Source organism: Nylanderia fulva, unplaced genomic scaffold, assembly GCF_048542155.1.
Source record: "Nylanderia fulva isolate GAGA-0341 unplaced genomic scaffold, ASM4854215v1 Scaffold11, whole genome shotgun sequence".
In the NCBI taxonomy this organism is placed as follows: domain Eukaryota; kingdom Metazoa; phylum Arthropoda; class Insecta; order Hymenoptera; family Formicidae; genus Nylanderia; species Nylanderia fulva.
In genome coordinates this window covers 5,841,403-5,865,290 of record NW_028189302.1, presented here as the reverse complement: position 1 = coordinate 5,865,290, position 23,888 = coordinate 5,841,403, and the positions used below count along the sequence as shown (strand labels likewise).

Genomic DNA, 23,888 nt, shown 5'->3' with positions numbered 1-23,888 from the left:
TGTTCTTTATTCTCTTATATATAAAATAAACTACAACGATTTTTTATTGACGAAAACATTATACTAGTTTACATTATTTGATATGTCTAATATTAAAAATATATAATTGCTGAACCATATCTATATTATAATACTTTTTTTTCTCATTGCTGCATTGAATATAAAACCGTAAAGTAAGACATGGATGTGTTCATCAGCTGCAAAGTACATTTATTACATCTACTTTTGTTTTTTTTTTCTTTTTGTGTAAAGTATAAGAGGATTTAATATATTAAAATATATAAATTATACCGTAGCAAAAAATTTTATAGATGCGACATACATTCCACCAATATTTAAACCAAATGACTTATTACTTCTTTGCAACAGTAACAATATAAGCCTTTGTATATGTAAAGAAACCATGTACCACTGAGCATTGTACCTAATAAATAGAATAATCTTATATAGAAATAATAATTTAAGAAAAATAATATTATATATTTATAAGAGTATTATTTTCAAGAGTATATATATGTTTTACTTATTAATTTTTAATTTTTAATTCATATAACAATAATATACATATTTTTATATAACATGAAAATATTTCTTACGCAGCAACAAATAAATAATTGTAATGATTTGTAATTTCTTGCCCGGTAAAATTGGTTAAGAACATGTATAAAAAACAGGAAACGAATGCTATCAAAGGTATTATAATTTCACCATTATTAAATTTTAATGATGTAATCTGTAAAACACAAATTTTAACGTCGTGATCGACTTGTAGAATCAATTAAAAATTTGCATGCAAATTAAGTACTATTAACATATATATATGTATATATAAATATATATATATATATATATATATATATATATCAATGTTAATTATATATTATGCAATCTAAATCTTTCCTGTTTTCTAATTGATACTGTAACTCATTATATTCATAAACATTGTGAAAAACAACGTTAATCAAAGCTATCATCGGAGAGCTATTGGAAAAAATGCGATTTTACAAACGCATTAATATATAAAATAATATTGAGTCATATAATTAATTTAAGTGATGCAAATAATATTATACAATTTATTAAAGATAGATATAACATGCAAGTAATAAACATACATAAATAAAACCTACTCGAAGAATATTGAGGCTCAAAGTAAGTACTCCGAACACTATTAAAAACATAAATGATACTTCAAAGCTGGATATTAAATAGTCAGAAAACCTTTAAAAGAAATTAAACGATTAATTATGCAATTCAAATATTTTATAATAAATATACGGACTTCATGGCTTTCCTATGAATGTCTACGGCATAAATTATACCCTCTTGAACAAAATTCTTGTTCCGCAGATTAAAATCTTGTGATATATAAATCTTCATTGTGTTCTCCATACGATAACTGTGAATTATTTATAAATCGTTTCAATTTCATTACATTTCACTAAGATTGTAAAATTTATAATGTTATAAGAATGAATTTTATCTTATGTAGAAATAAAAACGAAATATTTTTCTCTTTCTCTTTTATTATAAATTTTTAGTTTATAATACACAAAATTTTGTCCCAAAATATAGCTACACAAATATTTATCTTGAAATGCTAGTACATATATTATGCAAGTAAAAATTATATTAGTTTTATAACCATAATAAGTTTTCTAAGTATTTGAGTTTGGAAATATTAATTGTAAGTTGAAATCTAAATACATATAAGAGTAAAGTTTTTTAAATGTTTTTTATATGGTTTCTTTATTTTATCTTACCTAGCAATTTTAAACATTCCGCAGGCATATTGAAGATATGCATGGAGCATGGTCCCTGTTGCTAGTAATGTAAGTACTCCTATGAAGAGAGATGCATTTATGTGAAATAGCAATAAGTAGAAATATTTTTCTTGATCGATAAAATACTCGGTTTCAATCAGCAGGTGACGTGTTCGAGATTTGTTTACTGAAAAGAATAAATCTTGAAAATCTGGCCATAATTCAATTCCCGCCAAAATAAACCCAACGCTTCCGCTAAGTACTAAACAACAAACATTTAAAAAAACATTAATATTATTTAATAATAAATAATAAACAATAAACTCTATAGTATATTATATATAGTCCCGAAGCTAGGGCTACATCGGGCAATATGGAATAGACCTTTTAATGTAGAAAGTTGCAAATTCATGTGCAGTGTTTAATTACAAATTAATTTCTCAATTTTTTAAATTCTTAAACATTTCACATAAAAGTTTGTATCTTTTTCTATATGTAATAAGGATTATGAATTATAATTCTTACTGTTACTAGAGAGTATTAAAAATAATATTCTCCAACCACATGAACTATATATCAAATATCAAAAATTTTTTATTATTAATTTCTAAATTATTAATTTACATTCAAAAAGTCAATTCATGATTATTTATTTTTCGCTAATTTTTTAATAAATACCGTGCAACAAACAAAAAACTTTTAAAGATTATTTAAATTAATAATTTTTTGACTATTTATGTCAAAGTCAAGATCATTTGCAGATGTTGCACTGTAAAGATACATCACCTATCTTTTAATCACAAAACGTAACAACAGTCAATAATATTGGCCTACTTGTTATTTGTGCCGTATAACGTTTTGCATTGCTTCTATATATTTTTCTACGATTGCAATTTCATTTTTGTCTTTTAAATCATCACAAATTTGTTCAACCTGTTCTATTAAATATTTGACCTGTTGTTTTAATTAAATTTTTATTTGTTACTTGTCTTAATCAAATTTTAAAAAATAAAGTTGTGTATAATTTATTAAATAACATATATGTATTGAACACAGATGTATGCTTATTCAAATAAATGAATTAAACTTCTACTTACATTTTCACTATTCACTACAAAAGAATTATATGTTATCGTTAGGCAAATGATACCAAATGTCAAAGAAAAGATTTTAATCACAAGATCTGCAGTACATTTTGCAGTCATAAATATTGTTAACTGTAAATAATAATTTGTAGAAGAAGTTTTAGAAGAAAACTTTTTTATATTTTATAATATAAATTTTTAATTATTATTTAATATATATAACAATAAAAAATGAATTATATAATTATATATATAACTTTTTATCGTCACTTCATAACATTTGTTATATGTAATATAAGTTATTTATAATTTATCTTTCTTTAAAACTTAACATGTGAAATAAAAGACTATCTCAAACGACTGTATAAAAACATATTGCACATAACACACATTCCGAGCATTCTTTCAATTGATTTTTTAAGAGTTCTTATTATTAGTTTTTTCTATTAATTTTAATCAAGTCGTTTTAATCAAGTAATTATAAAATATTTGTAGACATATATACATATATATATATATATATATATATATATATATATACAATACATACACAATTTTCTATGATTTTATGTATATCTAATTAATGTGTCTAAATTGTAGTATATATTCTATATATATATATATATATATATTATATAATACAACTAATATTACAAAACATCGAAGTATACGTGTGTATATGGTATGTATGTACCTGAGCCATAATAAAAGTTATCTGGATGATAAAGAAGCAAATCAACTGAAGTCGAACAAATTTTGATTTTTGATAAGGCCATAGGCCAACCAGTTGCAAAAGAACACGATTAAGACTAAAATACCGATCTTCAATACGGATCATCTCTCTGCTAGTATCAACCCGCATTTGCCAGAATTTTTATCGATGGAACTTTCTATTCTAATTCAATGTTACACTCATTTAAATAACTCTCTCTCACTTCTTTTTTCTAGTGTGGAGAAAAAATAAATGTAGGGTGAAAATATTCTACAGCTTAACTGTTGTAATTCAAACAGCAATTGCGTCCTGCACCGCATACAACAAAATAACTGTCAGAGCATAATATATATATTTGCACAATTTAACACCGCGTCGCCAAAATGCATCCGCCTATTAAGTAATCGATTTAATGCTGAAAGAAATTAGACAGGTGTTTTATTTCTCATATAACAACATTTGCGAGAAAAGTTCTGGGGTGCGAAAGTTGCGCAAGCGTAGTCGTCATTTCTCAGCTGAATATATCCGTGTGCTTCAATCCAAATGTGACACTCGTAAGTTACACTTCATCTTTCATGGTGAGTACATTTTACAATTGTAACATTATTGCAAAATTATTGTCAGTGAAGTATTATTTTTTTCAAAAATATTATTTTGCTTTATAAACAATACTTTTTTTATTTATTAGTATATTTCTTTGATGTTCTCTCTCTCTTTCTTTCTTTTTAAAAGATAAAATTAAAATTGAATTTATATCTTAAAAATACAAAAATAAATAAAGATATTATTTTAATATTAAATAAAATAATAAATTAAGTTAAGGAAACCATATTTCTCAGAAAATTTTTACTATTTTTGAAAAATTATTGATCAAATAGTATGCGTTCAAGCTTCAAAATCGCTAATAGAATGAGAAAGAAAGAAGTACAGATTAATATTAATTAAAATAAAAAAAAGAGTTATGCTAAATATTAAACAAAATCATAAATGCTTATTCTTTAATGTTTTTCATTACATAAACATTTTATAAACATGAATTAATGAACAATTCAACTATGAATGGTTAAATTAATTAATTTTTTAACACACACACATTTATAAAAAAGTTGCTACTATAAACTTCTACTAATTTTTAATTTATGCATTTTTTATCATTTTCTTAGTTTGAACATAAGGTGTATAATGTTGAACATAAGGTGTATAATGTTTTTCAATAATTTTACACTAACAAAGGTATCAATTAATATTGTTTTTTGAATTGTCTTTTCCTTTATATAATTATACTGAATACATAACGGTAAAGTAAGATACGGATGCCTTCACTAGCTGTAAATAAGAAAACATATCTGCATTTATTTCGTCTTTTCAGAATGTGACATGTTCATAATATTAATGTAATATTATGGTATATTTGAAATGTTTTGTACCGTTGCAAAGCATTCTAAGGATGCTATAAACAATCCAGCGACGTTCAGCCCGAAAGGTTTGTTACCTCTTTGCAATAAAAATAGTATTATCTTTTGTATATGTAGAGGAGCTGTATACCAGCAAACATTATATCTATCATGTAATGATAATAGGTCAGTAATTTTTTCGAGAAAAACAAAAAAATGAAAAATCTAATGATACACAATATACATATACATATATATATATATATATATATATATTTGTTTTATCCACTTTAATTATATATTTTAATTTTTACTTTTGTCATTAATGCTTATATATACATACATTGAAAAAAATTATTGAATTCCAATAAATATTTATTTATTTTAATACTACTAATAATCTTGGTTTGATGTAAAATGAAAAAATATTTTTTTGATATAAAGAAAAATTTTTTTCAAAATAGATAAATATTTGTTTCAAATAAATAATAATGATATGTATTGAAATAGATACATATTTATTAATTTAATCATTGTTTTTCAGTGTACATAAAAATAATAAAATTATATAATATAAAGATATATTTCTTACGCAGCGGCATATACGTCATTATTATAATCTATAATTTCTTGTCCGATAAAATTAGATATGAACATGTATGCAAAAGCAACGAATACGATTATAACAGATCCTAGAAACTGGTCACAATTATATTCTGATGTAACCTGAAATATCTAATACACATACATAAACATTACGAGTTTCAATATTGTAATATATTAATAAACATTTTTATATTTATAATAATAATTTAAATAATTAATAATAATTTGAATAATTATTAAATTTGAATAAGTTGAATAAAAAATAATTTGAGCAAAGCTGTTAAACAAAAAATAATCAAGTATGTTTAATATAACACATAATGTAAATCTTGTTTGAATATGTATTTATAAAAACGAAATATAAAACTTACTTGAAATATATTGCAACTCAAAGTAATCACTCCGAATATTATTAATAAAAGAAATGACATCTCCAATTTGGATATTAAATGATTCGAAAACCTATAAAAATGAGAAAGTATATTGTTGCCTTTATATACTATACATATATGAATTTATATATTACAAAATAAGGGTACCAACTTCATAGCCTTACGATGAATATCTACAGCACAAATTATATTCTTATGAATTAAACTCTTTTTTTTTAAATTAACATCTTGCAATATATGAATCTGCATTACGGTGTTGATACGGTAGCTATGAAAAATTGACTAAATTAGCTTTGAGAATGATTGTAATCTTTATAAATTCATATAATATGCAATTAAATAAAAAAGTAAGACTACAACATTTATAATATCAGATAATAATAATAATATAAGTAAATTGGATATATTTTAAATTGCTCAAACAATCCGTAATTTTAAACAAATAGATTTTGAATACCTTGTATATGAGATGATTTATTTATTTAATAAGTAAATTATTCAGCTTTATTTTATATACTTGCTTATTTTTACAACATTTTTTGGAAGTGCATAAGACAAAAATAGAATTGTTTTTAATTTTAATATTTTAATTATTACGTATGTAATTTGGTTTACCTGGCAATTTTAAACATTCCACAGGCATGTTGAATATAAGTAATGAGCATTGCTCCAGTTGCTATCATTGCAACAATTCCTATAAAAAGAGCAACAACCATATGCAGTTGTCGTATATATAAATATTGTTCTTGATTTACAGAATAGTTAGTCGTAATCTGCAGATGCCGTAATTGAGGTTTGTTTAATATTGTCAATAAAATAATGTCGAAAAAACCAGGCCAGATGTGGGCAGATAGATAAATGGGTAGTATGACAAAAAAAAGTGCTAAACAATACAAACAAGTAATATGTTAATAATATAACAATAAATTCGTGTATTTTAATTTAAGTGTTTTACGATGTTTTATGTGATACTAAATAGTTTTAATTTATATAAAGGCTTCAAATAATAGCTCATGAATACACTTAAAATACGAAACATAATAGAAATTAGAGAATATTTTCTCACTTAGGAATGCAATCGTATAATGTTTCGCATTGTTCCCATATCTTTCGATGATGACTAATTCATTTTTGTCTTTTATGTGTTCATAGATATGCTGAAGTTGTTCCATTAAATACATTATCTATTATTACAACAAGTTGTTATTTCATTTATCTTTTCGTAAAATATAAAAAAGAATGCTAAGTATGAGTTTTTAAATATAATGTTTTTTTATCATGAATGTTTATAAATATAATAGATGTTTGACTTACTGTTTCGCCATTAACATAAAATGAATTGTATGTTAATGTGGAGCTAACGCAGGCCATTGCAGGAGATAGAATCTTAATAACAATATCAATAGTATACTTTGAAGTTAAAAATATTGTAAGCTGTAAGTAATAATTTCTTTAAAATAAAATATCTTTATTCTTGATTAGCAGATTCTAAGTTTTATGTCATTATAGAGAACTATTGTAAATTTATTACTGAACACATAATAAATGAACATCATACTTTTAATTGGGACAATGTTAAGATCATGGACAACGAAAATAATTATTATAAAAGACTCATTTCTGAGATGCTACATATCAAGGAACAAAAAAATGGACTAAATTTAAACAAAGATACTGAGTTACTTAGCGAGTCGTATTTTGATATTTTGGATATATTAGCGAACAATAAATAATAATAGGACAAATAGGACATTAACGAGTAAAACATAGATATTAGATCATATATAAACACGCACGCTCTCCGATCAAGTAGAGTTTAAAATGAGCTGTCTTTCTGTATTGTTGGTTTGTTATGTGTCATCCTTAATAACTGTTAATAAGTAGCAAAATTGTCAAGAAGAACGATGATAGGTAAGCATACTACCAATTATAGGGGATACATATTATAATATGGACATACGTTGATCGGTAATTTTTTATTAATCGCAGCGCCTACGGAACGGGTTAATTTCTCGCATATTAACGATGAAACTATCCGAGATCTGAACAAAATCAGGGATCATATCGAGGCGAACATTGTTGGACAGGACGGATTGAAACACGCGTTAATTGCTCAAAAACTCTTGATTCTGAATAACTATAATTAAATTTCGATATTATGTGAATTGTAAGAATTTATATTTCAATAATTATACTGAAGAAGACCGCGTGCGGTCGAAACGTTTATAGAATGATTGTAATTGGCGTTAGTTTTAATATAATGACTGTAGTTTTATAATTTATACATGTAATAAATGATAGTTGACTGAACATCTCGAATATTCAGCTCGATAAGTTGGCCTTATATTTATCACTTTGTTTTCAATATACGAGCGACAATTGTATTAATTTAAAAGTAAAATTTTTTACAAGAATCTTTCTAACAAAATATCTACACTTTTTTTTATTAGACTTGCGCGTCTATACACACTCACCGTTGCACATTTTGCGTAAGATTGACAGACTGACCCACTGACCTCACGACAACATCTTTGTTTCTCTATTATTTCCATCAGATTAGTACACCCCACACATCCATCACGCTGCGCGTCTCGCGCGAGACTGATTCTCGTTCGAGATATTGCGATTGCGAGACTGACGATCACGTGATCGGTCTCGCGCGAACCATGCAGCGCCATTCTGCAGACGCGAATCTAATGGAAGCGTGGATATTTTGATCGAAAGATTGTTGTAGATTTTTTGTTCTCTTAAAGATTTAAAGATTTAAATATTGAATTTTTATGCATTGCGTAATTAATTAATATATTTTTATACATGAGTCGCAACAATCATTTTTATGCATGCGTTGTAATTTTTGAGATTTTATTATCAAAGAATAATATAACTTCTCTTCGCGCACGTAATTATATTCGGTTAGATTAAACAAAATAAAAAAATAAAAATATTTATATACAGTGAGTTTCAGGAAGAAATGGTTAGCATTTATATATATATATATATATATATATATATATATATATTTTTGCTTTTTTAATGAAATATTTAACACAAGTTATATAACAGTAGAGAGATTATTATAAGTTTATAAATATATTATAATTATAAAATATACATTATAAATATATTGATAAATTACGATAAAATGTATTATACATATACAGAATAAGCCACAATATTTTCTATCGATTTTTCATTAGAAGAAATTGACAAATATTATCACTGATTATAAGTTGTATCAAATTTTAACAATAAATATTTGTGTATTGACTCTTTTAAATTATAAATCTAAAATGAAATGAAAATAAATAAAGAACGTTTTATTATTTAGCTATATTTTTTTGAAGTTATATAAGTATCTTTCACATTCAATCGCTTTATAATATCAATTCATAATTTTTAAGAAAGTATACAAATTGATGGTAAAATTTTCAGATATAAAGTAGCTGAATTGGATTTCAAAATTCTGTATATAATGCATTTAATCTAAATATATATATATATATTTTGCTACATACATACTTGAGATATAATAAAGGTTGCTTGAATTGTGAAGAAACAGATTGACTGAAATCGAGCAAGCATCGATTTTTGATAAGGCCATAAACCAATAGCCAACAGCAGAGTTCGGTTAAGACTGAAATACTGATCTTCAACGCTGATCATCTCTTTGCTATACAGTATACTAAAACGCATTTAACGACGATGAAGTTGACGGACCTTTGTTTATTCCCACCATCACCAAGTAGCTGATTAAATATTCCCTCAGCTCTTTTTTTCTAGCATAATTTTTTTATACTGCAATATAAGTTAATTTTCGTAAGGTCTGCCGTAATTGTAAATAAAAAACGCATACAATAAGAACGGCAAAAAGAAATTACCATAATTGTAATTACCATAAGTGCAATGTGAAAAAAAAACACGGAATACCACTGTGAGAGCGGAACACCTGTAATTTAATATTATTACGTCGAAGTGCAGCTGTCGATTAAGCGATCGATTTAACGCCGAAAGAAATTGAACATATGTTCTTTTCTCATAGAGTCATAGAATAACATTCGGGGGAAAGTATATGGGGTGTGAAAGTGGCGTAAGCATATATTTGCTGGTTTTTCAACGGTGTATATCTATCTATTTAAATATATAGTGTGTATACATTTGTGAACTATAAGCATTCCTGCTATAAGAATAAAAGTGAGTGAAACTGTAACATTAATTGTAAAAATATTGCCTACGAAGTATTATGTTTTAATGACAATATAATTTTTCTGTATATATGTAAAGAGAGTTCATATTTATTTTATTATCAATTATTTTATGGCATATAATGTATGTGTTTGTTGCATAATATATTGCAAATTTTTTTATGTCACGCACATATATGTTCTTTATTCTCTTATATATAAAATAAACTACAATGATTTTTTATTGACGAAAACATTATACTAGTTTACATTATTTGATATGTCTAATATTAAAAATATATAATTGCTGAACCATATCTATATTATAATACTTTTTTTTCTCATTGCTGCATTGAATATAAAACCGTAAAGTAAGACATGGATGTGTTCATCAGCTGCAAAGTACATTTATTACATCTACTTTTGATTCTTTTTTTTTTTTTTTTTTTGTAAAGTATAAGAGGATTTAATATATTAAAATATATAAATTATACCGTAGCAAAAAATTTTATAGATGCGACATACATTCCACCAATATTCAAACCAAATGACTTATTACTTCTTTGCAACAGTAACAATATAAGCCTTTGTATATGTAAAGAAACCATGTACCACTGAGCATTGTACCTAATAAATAGAATAATCTTATATAGAAATAATAATTTAAGAAAAATAAAATATATATTTATAAGAGTATTATGTTCAAGAGTATATATATATGTTTTACTTATTAATTTTTAATTTACAATTTATGTAACAATAATATACATATTTTTATATAACATAAAAATATTTCTTACGCAGCAACATATAAATAATTATAATGATTTGTAATTTCTTGACCGGTGAAATTGGTTAAGAACATGTATAAAAAACAGCAAACGAGTGTTATCAAAGGTATTAAAATTTCACCATTATTAAATTTTAATGATGTAATCTGTAAAACACGAATTTTAACGTCGTGATCGACTTGTAGAATCAATTAAAAATTTGCATGCAAATTAAGTACTATTAACATATATATATATATATATATATATATATATATATATATATATATCAATGTTAATTATATTATGCAATCTAAATCTTTCCTGTTTTCTAATTGATACTGTAACTCATTATATTTATAAAGTAAACATTGTGAAAAACAACGTTAATCAGAGCTATCATCGGAGAGCTATTGGAAAAAATGCGATTTTACAAACGCATTAATATATAAAATAATATTGAGTCATATAATTAATTTAAGTGATGCAAATAATTTTATACAATTTATTATAAATATAGATATAACATGCAAGTAATAAACATACATAAATAAAACTTACTCGAAGAATATTGAGGCTCAAAGTAAGTACTCCGAATACTATTAAAAACATAAATGATACTTCAAAGCTGGATATTAAATAGTCAGAAAACCTTTAAAAGAAATTAAACGATTAATTATGCAATTCAAATATTTTATAATAAATATACGGACTTCATGGCTTTCCTATGAATGTCTACGGCATAAATTATACCCTCTTGAACAAAATTCTTGTTCCGTAGATTAAAATCTTGTGATATATAAATCTTCATTGTGCTCTCCATACGATAACTGTGAATTATTTATAAATCGTTTCAATTTCATTACATTTCACTAAGATTGTAAAATTATAATGTTATAAGAATGAATTTTATCTTATGTAGAAATAAAAACAAAATATTTTTCTCTTTCTTTTTTATTATATATCTTTAGTTTACAATACACAAAATTTTGTCTCAAAATATAGCTACACAAATATTTGTCTTGAAATGCTAGTACATATATTATGCATGTAAAAATTATATTAGTTTCATAAGCATAATAAGTTTTCTAAGTATTTGAGTTTGAAAATATTAATTGTAAGTTGAAATCTAAATACATATAAGAGTAAAGTTTTTTAAATGTTTTTTATATGGTTTCTTTATTTTATCTTACCTAGCAATTTTAAACATTCCGCAGGCATATTGAAGATATGCATGGAGCATGGTCCCTGTTGCTAGTAATGTAAGTACTCCTATGAAGAAAGATGCATTTATGTGAAATAGCAATAAGTAGAAATATTTTTCTTGGTCGATAAAATACTCGGTTTCAATCAGCAGGTGACGTGTTCGAGATTTGTTCACCGATAAGAATAAATCTTGAAAATCTGGCCATAATTCAATTCCCGCCAAAATAAACCCTAAGCTTCCGATAAGTACTAAACAACAAACATTTAAAAAAACATTAATATTATTTAATAATAAATAATAAACAATAAACTCTATAGTATAATATATATAGTCCCGAAGCTAGCTTGGGCTACATCGGGCAATATGAAATAGACCTTTTAATGTAGAAAGTTGCAAATTCATGTGCAGCGTCTAATTACAAATTAATTTCTCAATTTTTTAAATTCTTAAACATTTCACATAAAAGTTTGTATCTTTTTCTATATGTAGTAAGGATTATGAATTATAATTCTTACTGTTACTGGAGAGTATTAAAAATAATACTTTCCAACCACATAACTATATATCAAATATCAAAAATTTTTGATTATTAATTTCTAAATTATTAATTCACATTCAAAAAGTCAATTTGCATGAATATTTATTTTTCGCTAATATCTTAATAAATACCGAGCGACAAACAAAAAACTTTTAAAGATTATTTATATTAATAATTTCTTGACAATATTTATGTCAAAGTCAAGATCACTTGCAGATGTTACACTGTAAAGATACATCACCTATCTTTTAATCACAAAACGTAACAACAGTCAATAATATTGGCTTACTTGTTATTTGTACCGTATAACGTTTTGCATCGCTTCCATATTTTTCTACGATTGCAATTTCATTTTTGTCTTTTAAATCGTCACAGATTTGTTTAATCTGTTCTATTAAATATTTGACCTGTTGTTTCAATTAAATTTTTATTTGTTACTTGTCTTAATCAAATTTTAAAAAATAAAGTTGTGTATAAATTTATTGAATAACATATATGTATTAAACACAGGTGTGTGGTTATTTAAATAAATGAATTAAATTTCTACTTACATTTTCATTTTTCACTACAAAAGAATTATATGTTATCGTTAGGCAAATAATACCAAATGTCAAAGAAAAGATTTTAATCACAAGATCTGCAGTACATTTTGCAGTCATAAATATTGTTAACTGTAAGTAATAATTTGTAGAAGAAATTTTAGAAGAAAACTTCTTTATATTTTATAATATAAATTTTTAATTATTATTTAATATATATAACAATAAAAAGTAAATTATATAATTATATATATAACATTTTATCGTCACTTCATAACATATGTTATATGTAATATAAGTTATTTATAATTTATCTTTCTTTAAAACTTAACATGTGAAATAAAAGACTATCTCAAACGACTGTATAAAAGCATATTGCACATAACACACATTCCGAGCATTCTTTCAATTGATTTTTTAAGAGTTCTTATTATTAGTTTTCTCTATTAATTTTAATCAAGTCGTTTTAATCAAGTAATTATAAAATATTTGTAGACATATATATACATATATATATATACAATACATACACAATTTTCTATGATTTTATGTATATCTAATAATGTGTCTAAATTGTAGTAAAAAAATCAATAAAAATTAAAATTTACTATTTTTAATTACTTTTAATTTAGATTAAAAATTATTTTCTTATTTAATTATTTGTAAATTAATTAATATTTTTAAGGAAATATCAATTTTTAAAATAATGAAAATTTACAAATATAAAGTAATATGATTTAAAAATAATTAAAATATTATACTTAATAATTTAAAAAATTTTTTAATCCAAACAAAATATATAAAATTATATAATTAAAAAATGACACATACCTGAAATATAACGGAGGTTATTAGAATACTGAAACAACAGATTAACTGAAGTCGAGCAAATTTAGATTTATTATAAGGCCATAAACCAAGTATGAGTAAAAGAATACGATTCAGACTGAGATGTTCCGAAACATTGATCATTTCACTTCTAGCACTAAAACACATCTGAGAGAACTGAAGTCAACAAAGGTTCTGTACGTATCCCCACTATTCATGTTCAGCCCATTATATTACCCTTCTTTCCAACCCTCAAGTTCTCCTTCTCTATAATGTCAATTTTAGCGTTCTATATAATTTCGTAATTCAGCATTCAGCTTTACTGCCGAAGGGCGCAAAATACACACTCGCAATTTAACACTATATCTTTAATGTGCAGTCGCACATTAAGCGATCGATATAATACCGAAAGAAATTCAATAGATGTTTCTTTTTTTTAAATATAGAATAATATCTCCACGAAAGAAATGTTTGGGTGAGAAAACTGCACAAACGCAATCGTGACATTTCAGCGACTTATATCCATGTGTTTTAGTCCAATGTATACTCTCATAAGTTACGTGTTACGTTTAACTTTTAAGAGTAATGTACATATATATCTGAGACTGTAAAATTTGGAAAAAATTAATTATTGCTTTTAATGACGAAAAATAATAAAAAATAAAAGAGCGGACTTCAAAATGTGGGAATACGTCTATACGCGCGCGCTTTCGTTGGTCTAGTCTTTACTAAAATTAAAATTGAAAGATATGTTCGAACAATAATATGAATCTTTAAATCGCTTTATTAATATTATGACAAATGATATTGAATGTATTCGGGAAGATATTTACATCGCGAATTAATACATGTTGTTTACACACTTTATATGCATTTCGTATATGCCATTACATTTCCATGAATGAACGATAAAGGTAATTAACCACAAGATCCTTCTCGAAAATATTGTATTAATAATATTTTCTCTAAATTATTACTCAACATGATGTATTTGCATTTGATGATGTATCAATTTTTGTCGCATCAGAGTCATTTTCGATGTCCTCGGAACTACCATCTGACGATGATTCGAGAGTCTGCGAAATAAATCGGAGATAAAAAAAGCCAATGATAATTCATTTCAATTCACAAGATAATGATGAAATCTCTTACCTGACGAGGTAGATTGAGCAGAATAGATGGCAGTCTACGACTAGGTAAAACGTCCGGCATGGGTGGAGGAACAGGTGGTTCCCCATAAACCTCGTGAAGCTCTTCTAATCTTGTGCAAAGAGCAGTACTCCGTTTGCTCGTAGCGTTCATCTTCTTCACAAGCCAATCCGCTTGCTCCTCCAAACGTTTTAATCGATCGGCTCGTGTTGCTAAGACTTCCTCCGGAGTTCGGATCTTCGTCGATGCGACCACAGATTCCTTCTGCGAATATGTTGGACTTTCCTGTGGCTCTTCTTTAAATATCAATGATGTAGAAGACGTAGAACCGAGGTCGGCCATAGGAAATTCTTTGACGGTGTCCAAACTCGAAGATGAATCTATGGAAATACTGTCGGAATCTGCGATATTTTCTATTAATCTGGGAGATTGCTGTACGTTGCTGTCTATTAGTTCTTCTTGACTCGATGATGTCATCAACAAAGACGTAGCAAGGTTATCCGTAAAATTGCTGGACTCCGCCGCAGTCGCACCAAACATTGGGGCAAAAAAGCGATTAGACGGACCCACGATTAAAGGGTTGCTAAACTGAACACTCTTTATAGACGAAGATGGTACAGTGGATACGGGAAGGGGTCCGATAGAAAAGATAGACATCGTGCTGGTGGTAGCGGATTCGTGAGAAATGGCCGGTGACGGAATATTTTCAAGTTTGATTGTCTCATCATCGCATGGCTTTGAATATTCGGTCAGAGTCAAGTGATTCGGACGATCCGCCGTTCTCCACCGCCGAAGGAAGGTCGACACTCGTGACCGTTCGTTTTAGAATCTGCGTCGTAGGTAATGAACACCGAGATTCACTGGTCGGTCTCCAGGATGATTGATTTTTGTTGCAGGAATTAATTTTCGAAGCTGTCAAAGCATCATTGTTTTCCGTGTTGTCGGCGGTTTCGGATTCAGTAGCCAGGTTCTCGCACGGATCTTCAAAGAATGAGCAGGAGGAGTCTTCTCGTGAAATCGATACGTTCCTGCCTGATTCTCCGTCGTTGATTTTTATAAGATTTTGTATAACGTTAGTAAGAGCTTGGTCCAAAGGGTTCAAAGATTCCTGCGTGCTATCCGCGATGTGCTGTTCGAAATTAATTAAACATCAGTAATATAACACTCTAGTTTCTAGTATAAAAATATTTTTGAAATGTTGCTTACACTAGCTTCCGCGACAGAGTCTGTGGAATCAACATTCCCGATTTCCGCCTCGTCAAATTCCGCTTCGGTTTCCGGCGTGGGTGTGCGTTGCTCCAAAGTCGTCGAAGAACCAGTCTTTGACTCTGATAATTCGGTGTCCGTCGGCTGTTCGGATTCTGTGTCCGGTGTCGGCGCTCTAGGACTCTCCTACGTTAATAAAAATAATATTGTTAAATGCAAATTTGTATTATTAACTAAGAAAATCATATTCGCGTACTTTTCGTGTCCGTCTGCGTGGACCGTGCCTGATTCTTCCTTCAATAGCTTCTTGCTCTTCATCGGTATCATCGCCTCTCTCATCACTGAAGCCGCTTTCAGCACTGCGTAGAAAAATTCAAATAAAATAATTCAAAATTATAGGATATTTTCAAAACGTGAAATAATCAAACAAATATATAATTTTATATATTTAATATGTTGATACAAAATGATTTATTATGTCATAAATGTAATAATACAAAAATGTTAAAGTAGAGTAATTGATGTGCATATATGTATAATAAAAATAATTTTTTTGAACCTGTTAAAAGAGTCGTGAGCGGCCAAAGCTTTTCGTGCGGCAAATTCGCGACGTAGGCTCCTCCATTCTAATTCGGTATTTGTATTCTTTTGCCTGGCCGACTCCCATTTCACTCTACAGTATTCCAATTCTTGTTTCAATTCTTGCAACATCTTCCTCTTCTCTTGCAGCTCGTAACGTAAGATTTCCTCGTGCGTGTGCAACTGCTGATGCTGTACTTGCATCCGACCGACGATATTCCACGTTTTGGCTAGCTCGGTCGACACCATAGAGAGTCTCTTTTCCTAGATAGCGAGAAAATGTATATAAATCTTCGTCCTCTCATTTGTAAGTAAAATAAAACAGGTAGCTTACTTGTTCGCCCAGTTTACTCTCCAAGTGAGTATTCAGCTGCTTCATACGATTCATCTCCTTCTCTAAATGCTTCTTTTCCAAGATCAATTCCTTTAGACGAATGTATGTTTTGCTCACGGATATCACTAATCTTGGTCCGGCTGGAGTGTCTACAGATTTATAACAGCTGTTCGGATCCGAGCAGGATGCAACGGAAACGCTCGGAGAGGTAACTGCATGGCAGCTAAGTAGCTCCAATAAAACACGCCATACCTACGTAAGTTTGTAATTATTTTAACAAAACCAACACATGTATTAAACTCTTTGGCAAGCGTAATCGTAGTTTTAATATGATTTTGATATAACATCCAAGTTAGCAATCAAAAATTTAAGAAAAAAATATGAAATTAAATATATAATTATACGAATGTATAATTTTTATCATTATTACCTTAGGTAAATTATGAGCGATGTCTTCTTCTTGCAAGTCATCCTCCTTCTTGTCAATTTCGCCAATATTTTCTATATTGTTTTCGTCACTCGCGTGTTTTTGGGACGCTTTACCACCCTCGACTTGCTCGATCAAATCCAAAAGAAGTTTAGGAAGGGCCGCTGCTTCGGTACTTTCTTCCCTGGCTATGTCACTTATAAGATCGTGATTCTCCTGCAATTTTAAAATCATACTTTTTATTACCATCTTTTCTTAATCATATCTTCTTTCGCGAAATTTAAAGTAAATCTTTTTTTTCAAACTATGTTAAAATATTGTATAAATGTGATCTTTCGTTATAAATTATCAGAAGTGCAAATGATACCTGTAACAACTGAGTCAATCGATCAAGATCCATATCTGCGGAGGAAGCTCCGAGCAGCATCTGCGTAAATAATCCGTTGATAAGATTCATCTGATTCTGAAGATCTCTGCAGTCCGCTTTCGTTAATCCCAACTGAGATTCCAAGTTCGCGATTTCCGTATCTTGAGAATCGACCTGCCATGTGTGACCCATCATTAGAACTTCGAACACAAATAATCCGCAGAATCAAACAAAATCTCGTTACCTTCTCTTCGGCTTTCTTGAGTTCCTCCTCCAAGTTCTCGGATTTCTTTAGAGAGTATTCCAGCTTTGGCTTCACGTCCGCTAATTCCTTGATCGCGGAATCCTTTATCTCGGTCAAAACTCTAAGTCTCTCGTTGTAGAGACTCTTCAACACAATTATATTCTCCAGTTGTCGATCGCACTCGGCATCCGCGTCACTGCGAACTTCCAGAAAACTCCTGTCGCCCAGTCTAACCAACACCTGAGCTAAATAATTCTTCAGCTCGTTGGTCCGACGTTCTCGCACGACGAGAGCCTCGCGTTCCTTCTTGGTCACTTCCGTCAAACATCGAATACGATGTCGGTGACGCTCTGGATCGTTCTCCAAATGGTAACGAAGGTCGTCCACTTTCTCGATTTGGCATCGTATATCATTTCTCAACTCGTCGGACACCTATATAAAATAGACACGTGTATTCATACCCAGATTTTGATCGTAAAGCGAATAAAACTTGAATATGATTTTACCTTTAACGTGCTTGTTAATCGTTGCGCTTCCACGCGTTTCAATACTTTCTCGTTTTCGTCCAAACACTTGTCCTCGCTTTCTTGTTTCACCGTAGACTTGGCGAAATCAAAATCGCCGTGACCAGAACGCAAAAGAGTTAGCATTGTTTCGGAATGCGCTTCCTTTTCGGCTGCCAATTCTCTTCTAAGTTCCTCCATCTCGGACGAGACCGCTGCGATAGCTCTATGTCTAGCTTCCCTCTTCAGGGTTAATTCTTTTTTAAATTCCTCTATATTGATGGAGGCACGATCTGAATTCGACGTACTCTCCAATATGTCATCTATCAAGTCGACAGCATCTGCGATATATAAACTCTCGATATAATTCTGTGATTTAAAATACATATTATTTCTATGTATCATCGCTATGTGTAGATTAATTGATGATTTTTTATATGAAATAAAATATAATGAAAATATAAAATAACACATTTTTAATATATAATGCAAGTATATCCATGTGAATTTAAACATACCGACGACATCCTCTTTTGAAGCAATGCTGTTCTCATTCCTTCTTTCAGTCTTGATAGTTTCCTTCAGTCTTTGTATCTCCTGCAAAGCGTCTTCAAGAGCCTTAATCTGCTTTTTTTTGTCCGAGACCTCTTCGGACAGTTGTGCCCGTAACTTTGACGTCTTTTGATCTTCCACACTTTTCATCTGCTCTTTTTCGAGCAGCGATTTCTGCAGATTTTCTTCCAAAATTGAGATTCTTGTATCGGCAGTGTCTTTTTCCGACTGAAAAATATCGATCTCTTTCAGCAATCTTTCGATTTCCCCTTTAGCGGAATCCAAGTGCTTCGTCAGTCCGTCGTATTGTTGTTTGTGCTCGTGTAAATTATCTTCTGCCATTACATATCGCACTTTCAATTCCTAAATAAAAAATGTACAATTCTAATTAAAACATTTAAAAAAATATTTTAATTAAAATAAAAATAATTAAGATTACGATTTCTTTACGGAATCTCTGAAATCAAGAATGCCTTCAAATGTGATCATACCTCATAATCTGCATTTAATTTTTCCATCAGGGTTTTCTGATCTGCTAAACTGCACAGCAGTGTTTCGTTGGCACTTTGATACTCCAGTCGATCCGTTTTTAATCTCTCAAGTTCTTCTGACAATCTAAGTATTTCTTCGCTCGTTAAATTTTCCGTTGTCGAACTTTGCTCGTCGTTTCTCAATCTTGCGCGACTTCTGCGCATTTTATCTATGCTCGCGGAATCTGAATTTTCCTCTATCCTAGGAACAGTTATTTCGGAATCATCGGAAGCATCATTACAATATCTATAAACATCAACTACTTCTTTTTTCACGCCTTGATTGTCACACTCATCTTCAAGTACTTCACTAACAGCATCCATTACGGCCTCACTCATCTCTTCTGACGATTCGCGACGCAATTCTCCGGATCTCGATCGATCTTTTGCATCTCGTGTCTTCGGTAGATTCTCCAGTCTTTCGATTCTAGAACGTAGTTTGCTATCTTCCCTTTGTTTGCATTGCTCAGCGGAACTCGCTGCCAACAATCTCTCCAATCTAACGACGCGTTGCTCCAACCTTCGGGTTTCTTTTCTCTCGATTACTTCTTCGGTGTCCGGAACTCTCTTTTGAAGAATTTCCGAGGCCTCCGTCGAAACCTTTTGCTTCCGGTCCTGCCTATCCTTCGACAGCTCTAAATATAATGTCTCCATACGCGCCAGCGTCGCGTTATGCGCACTGGCTAATTGATGATTGGCCATGGCAAGTTGCGAGATGATTCGCGAAAGCTCCATGATTTCGTTATTCTGCTGATACATCGAGAAATTCTGACCATCGGCTGGTTGCCAACCTGTCATTTGCGTGGCGCACGTTACCTGTAATATAAATAAGCAAGATAGCAGAGCCTGAGTCTCTTTGAAGCTCTTGAAAATCCATAAATCGATTTTCGCAAATATATGGCCTCTTTTGCGCAATCAAAATATTTTTTTAAATCTCTCTATAATTATCCGTGTTAGTGTCTGCGTATAATAAACGACGATGTCTATGACGACAATTTTGTAAATTTAACTATATGACAAGCGCACGAACGTGATGAATCATCTGACTTCGAACAAAGAAAATGTAGAAAGTAATAGAATTTTTCTTTTTTTTTTCTCTTACTTCACAGTTTTGCCAAATAAATTTTAATGTGCGCGAAATTATCTCGGTTACTAATTTTTCGTAGAAATACTGTAGATTCTTCCGGCGCTGTCCAAATATGTAAGAAGTAATCCGCTCTCGACGATTTACAATAGCACACTGGCATAAAATCTGCGTCGCGCGAAATCGTCGACCGCGACCAAGCACGTGATCGCGATCGATGACTGTGGAAGCGACTTTTCGTGACCGTGAGTCAGCGTGTTCTCCCGAAATCACGAATTGGAGAGGAGCCAGCTTGTCGCGGTTTCCGCGCGGCAAAACTGCGCGTTTTTATCCGGGAAAATTGCGCGATGGCATTGTCCGAGTTTAATTTAACCGCGATCCAATGTGCGTCTCGAACAGACGATTATACGAGAACGAACAATCCAGACGAATATCGACAGCGCTTGTTCAATAAATAAAGCATCGTTAAATGGAAACAGCGCCAGATATATTCATCTGAGAACTCAATACGGTGGACGAGCAAAGAAAAGAGCAAGAGACGACGTTCTCTCTCACCAAGGTCTCGCGTTTAGGTGGTAGCACGTTGGATAGATTGGATGCCGTTGGTCTTTGATCCCATAATTCGCCCGTCCTCAAGGTCGCGTAGGGGCTGGGACCCTGCGTGCCAAAGTCTCAAATAAATGGCCTGTCATAAAGTGTCTCATTTCTCTGGCAAGAGCAATGTACCTGCGATCGTGGCTGATCCTCGCTCGTCGTAAGATGTGCTCTTTGTTCTTGAGTAGAGCAAACGTCTTCCGAATACAAACACGCTCCCGTTTCCTGTTCGCTCGTAGAGATCGACATCGTCGAACGTATATTGTTACTACTTGACGCTCCCATTATCTAATTTTTCCGATTGTCCGAATAATAAATATATAGGTTTTGCTTTTTTCTTTCTCTTTCCTACAAATAATTTTCTTAATATATCATTTCATGCAATATTATTCATCTTGCCAAAAGTATAACATTCCAATAGAAATACTCATTTGCAATGTTGTTATGCTTTTTCTCTAGCAAGTATATAAATACAAATGTGTATAGATATATCTTCAAAATTGTTTCAAATTTGAAAGCTTAGAATTTATCATAAAATTCTGACAATTCTTAATAATTTTACACAATGAAAAAATGAGATGTTATATATATATGTATTTAAATTTAATTTAATTACCGATGTACATATGTATATATGCGCCTGTATATAGGCTTGCTACGAGAAAAAGTTTGGATTGTGTCAGCTTTTATTTTTAGAAACTAGTTTGAACTAGATTGCATCCTGATTCTCTTTCTCATTCTCTCGAAGTAGCTCTCTTTAAAAACTATTAATTAAAATTAGAAAGACATTTAGCTTAGAGTTGTAATTACACAACGCTATAGAATAACAAATAGTCATTCGCGATGAAATAATATATTATCTATAGCTTATAACAATAATACGAAACAACATGCAACATGCTCGACAATGCATCTAGAAAGATTTGCATAAATAAGATCATCATCTATTCAACTATTGAATAACAAGTGTTACTATATATATTTAATATCGAAAACCCGGTACTTTATTTTATTTAAATGAAATGAGTCAAACCGGGGCAAGTATCGAATATATAACGATTTATAAAATTCTTAAATTTTAAAGTCGCTCACCAAATGATCAATCGGAAAATCGTGAAATTCGTGGCTTCGGCTTCGAGGGTCAACGACGACTCTTGACTACCGTCATTGCTAGCGGGCAGCGACTCGCATCTCTAAAAATATCATTTCGAAAGACCGCCTGCGCAAAGTCGACGATACATCTTCGCTTTGTGTTTCTGCGCAGACGCGCATGCAAACACGCGCGAGTGTTTCACGTTTTAGGAAGTCGAACTTCCTCAATTACAAAAAAAAAACAGACCCATATTCAAAAGCTTTCTGATAAGAAGATTAGATAGCACTGATTCAATTGCACGTCGTTATACAAAAGGTAACATGCACCAGATTCGATCTTTCTCATCAAAACTTTAATCAAATTTAAAAAAAAACAGTATCGACAAATCTCTTTATCCGTCTACCTATTAAATTTCTTTAAATATGTCATCTTATTTAGATATTTATATAGTTACAAAGATTACTTTTATTTCTCGAGAATAAAATGAAGCGTAGTTCATTGTAATCGCTTCTGTTGTAAATTCCTTCTTGAGAAACTACAGACAGTTAACAGAATCAACATCTATTTTAAGACGCTTTCAAATCTTCATACGGCACTCTGATGCACTCGGGAAAATGTTCTAACAATAGCACCGCACGTATTCTATATTTAGGTAGTTTTTCGAACTGTTCGTCATCGCTATCGCTGTATAAAGAGGAAGATCAAAGGATTTATTTTTTTACATTTTTATTCGTAATATTGCACGCTCAATATCGTCATTTTAAATACTAATTGTTGAGACAATAATGATCAATTTTAGTTCCTTTTATTTAAATTCTATCCCAGTAAACGCAAAGTAACAGTAACAATGATGTTATATTACTGTTACTTTGTGTTTACTGAAATATCACAAAAAATACAGATATCTGTAATCTTTAATTTTTTATTTTTTATTTTTTCTCTAAAGGTTTTTTTAAACTAAAATTTGAAATGTGAATTATAAAAATGAAACACAAAATATAGACATATCTTAGAACAATATGTGTAAGAAAATATTACATATATATTTTCCCTATTGAAAAAGGGCATGTTAATCCTTGAATATGTCCAAGTCCTTTAAAAGTCTCGAGATGTATTGTTGTTGCTTCTTTTCCACGATGTGCTGAATGCCAAATGGTTCTGTCGTTACGCTTACTGCTTCCTTCGTGAACAGCTGTCATTGCATATTTTAC

General features: G+C 29.8%; 4 protein-coding genes across 4 annotated transcripts; all 4 read right to left on the bottom strand.

Annotated features, from left to right (window-relative positions):
• Positions 1-92: 92 nt before the first annotated feature.
• LOC114943681 (uncharacterized) lies at positions 93-676 on the bottom strand. The gene is made up of 3 exons (XM_029319353.2): positions 597-676; positions 292-424; positions 93-197 (listed from the first exon to the last, which is right to left on the bottom strand). Exons 1-3 carry the CDS (start codon positions 659-661, stop codon positions 144-146), a joined length of 252 nt encoding a protein of 83 aa, XP_029175186.2. The 5' UTR covers positions 662-676; the 3' UTR covers positions 93-143.
• Positions 677-4,680: 4,004 nt separating this feature from the next.
• LOC114943665 (uncharacterized) lies at positions 4,681-8,581 on the bottom strand. The gene is made up of 8 exons (XM_029319335.2): positions 8,427-8,581; positions 7,267-7,338; positions 7,019-7,136; positions 6,568-6,835; positions 5,932-6,022; positions 5,547-5,689; positions 4,988-5,120; positions 4,681-4,886 (listed from the first exon to the last, which is right to left on the bottom strand). The coding sequence occupies exons 1-8, from the start codon at positions 8,502-8,504 to the stop codon at positions 4,839-4,841; spliced, it is 951 nt and encodes a 316-aa protein (XP_029175168.2). The 5' UTR covers positions 8,505-8,581; the 3' UTR covers positions 4,681-4,838.
• Positions 8,582-10,348: 1,767 nt separating this feature from the next.
• On the bottom strand, positions 10,349-14,709 carry LOC114943663 (uncharacterized). Its single transcript, XM_029319333.2, has 9 exons — positions 14,019-14,709; positions 13,200-13,319; positions 12,938-13,055; positions 12,097-12,358; positions 11,617-11,733; positions 11,465-11,555; positions 10,934-11,070; positions 10,628-10,760; positions 10,349-10,528 (listed from the first exon to the last, which is right to left on the bottom strand). Exons 1-9 carry the CDS (start codon positions 14,181-14,183, stop codon positions 10,475-10,477), a joined length of 1,197 nt encoding a protein of 398 aa, XP_029175166.1. The 5' UTR covers positions 14,184-14,709; the 3' UTR covers positions 10,349-10,474.
• Positions 14,710-14,781: 72 nt separating this feature from the next.
• Positions 14,782-22,755, bottom strand: LOC114943659 (uncharacterized). The gene is given in 16 exon segments (XM_029319324.2): positions 14,782-15,091; positions 15,168-15,923; positions 15,925-16,293; positions 16,371-16,556; positions 16,627-16,729; positions 16,930-17,213; positions 17,284-17,535; positions 17,714-17,926; positions 18,078-18,251; positions 18,322-18,753; positions 18,828-19,165; positions 19,343-19,739; positions 19,868-20,722; positions 21,546-21,647; positions 21,717-21,932; positions 22,677-22,755. Coding segments are annotated over 15 exon segments (4,713 nt in total). The 5' UTR covers positions 21,870-21,932; positions 22,677-22,755; the 3' UTR covers positions 14,782-14,992.
• Between the last annotated feature and the right edge of the window lie 1,133 nt (positions 22,756-23,888).